The following is a 1218-nucleotide window of genomic DNA, read 5'->3' as shown; positions in this document are numbered from 1 at the left end:
TTTCACCAAATTTAATACGGAGCCAATCGGATTTAATCGGTCATTTTTAGCACCATCAATGTTAAAATATGGCAAAAATTTCTTTTCAGAAAACAACAGCCACGATGCCGAAGTCGATGAACATCGGAGTGACGACGATGGACGCGGAGCTGGAGTTTGCGATCCAGCAGACGATCACGAGGCAGCAGATCAAAACTCTGCACACCAACAACGACTGCGACGTCTTCCTATACGGCTTTCTCGACGTCTTTCTCGTTTGTCGCTAGGTAACAGCCGATGTCTTTTCCTTTTGTTGAAAAAACTTTCAAGCCTGACAAATAATAATTTAACATTTTCTGTAAAAATTGTAATTGGAACATTTTTGTAAATTTCTGTATTTTTTTAGTGCATCTTGATCTAAATTTTTCTAAATTCATAATTGTAATAAATTTTTGAGCTGTACAAACAAATCAGTATTTGTTAGTATTTGTACGCAGTTGTAGTATTTTATGAGAAACTAAAAACTGAATTAGATTCTAAGTTGCATAGTTTTACGATACGTAAATTGTGGTAGATTTCTATAGTCATTTATAAATAATTGTAGTATTCTACAAGTAGATGTTTTAATTTTTTATAAAATTGTAGTTTTTCATAAAATACTACTTGCAATAATATCTTGATTTGAGAACATTGTAATTTGTGGTACTATTTCGTAGATATTTCTATAAAAAAATAACTATTTCTACAAAAAATTAAATATTTCAACAAAAATGTACAAATTTCTATTTCTAGTTCAATTTTGTAGTTATTCATAGAAATTTTTTCCGCCAGGGACGAAGAAAGGCCGAGGAATTAAGTGGTCTGCGGAAGAAGAAGCCGCCATGCGCATAGCATGCGCATGTTACATCGAAAATCCGCCAGACCAACCAAATAAAAAAGAAGTAGAAGAAATTAAAAAATCTTATCCAGTGTTAAAGGATAGAAGTTACAATCAAATAAAAGCATGGATCTGCGCGGAAAGGGGAAGGAATATAGTAAGTGTTTATTTTATGTAAAAATTGTGTAATATATTCTCTTTGCAATTGGCGCAATTTAAAGATTTTACATCTCTTTTTTTAAAATACACATCACTTGGGTTGAGTTAGGTAACGCAATTTTGTGAATTATTTTGTTAGGGAGAAATAAAGCTACTATACTCTTATACGTGGATTTCGGGCGCGTTATGATATGCGATTGTCG

The 1218-nt window shown here is 32.5% G+C and overlaps 1 protein-coding gene across 1 annotated transcript; it reads left to right on the top strand.

Annotated features, from left to right (window-relative positions):
* Nucleotides 1–28: 28 nt before the first annotated feature.
* On the top strand, nt 29–1013 carry LOC112456864 (the record flags this gene model as incomplete). The annotated part of the gene is made up of 2 exons (XM_025019639.1): nt 29–266; nt 811–1013. Coding segments are annotated over exons 1-2 (411 nt in total), but the record flags the coding sequence as incomplete, so codon positions are not given.
* Nucleotides 1014–1218: the final 205 nt, after the last annotated feature.

This window comes from Temnothorax curvispinosus, unplaced genomic scaffold, assembly GCF_003070985.1.
Source record: "Temnothorax curvispinosus isolate PA1 unplaced genomic scaffold, ASM307098v1 QBEX01000678.1, whole genome shotgun sequence".
Lineage (NCBI taxonomy): Eukaryota > Metazoa > Arthropoda > Insecta > Hymenoptera > Formicidae > Temnothorax > Temnothorax curvispinosus.
Note: the sequence above shows the minus strand (reverse complement) of the source record. Positions and strands in the feature narration are given on the sequence as shown.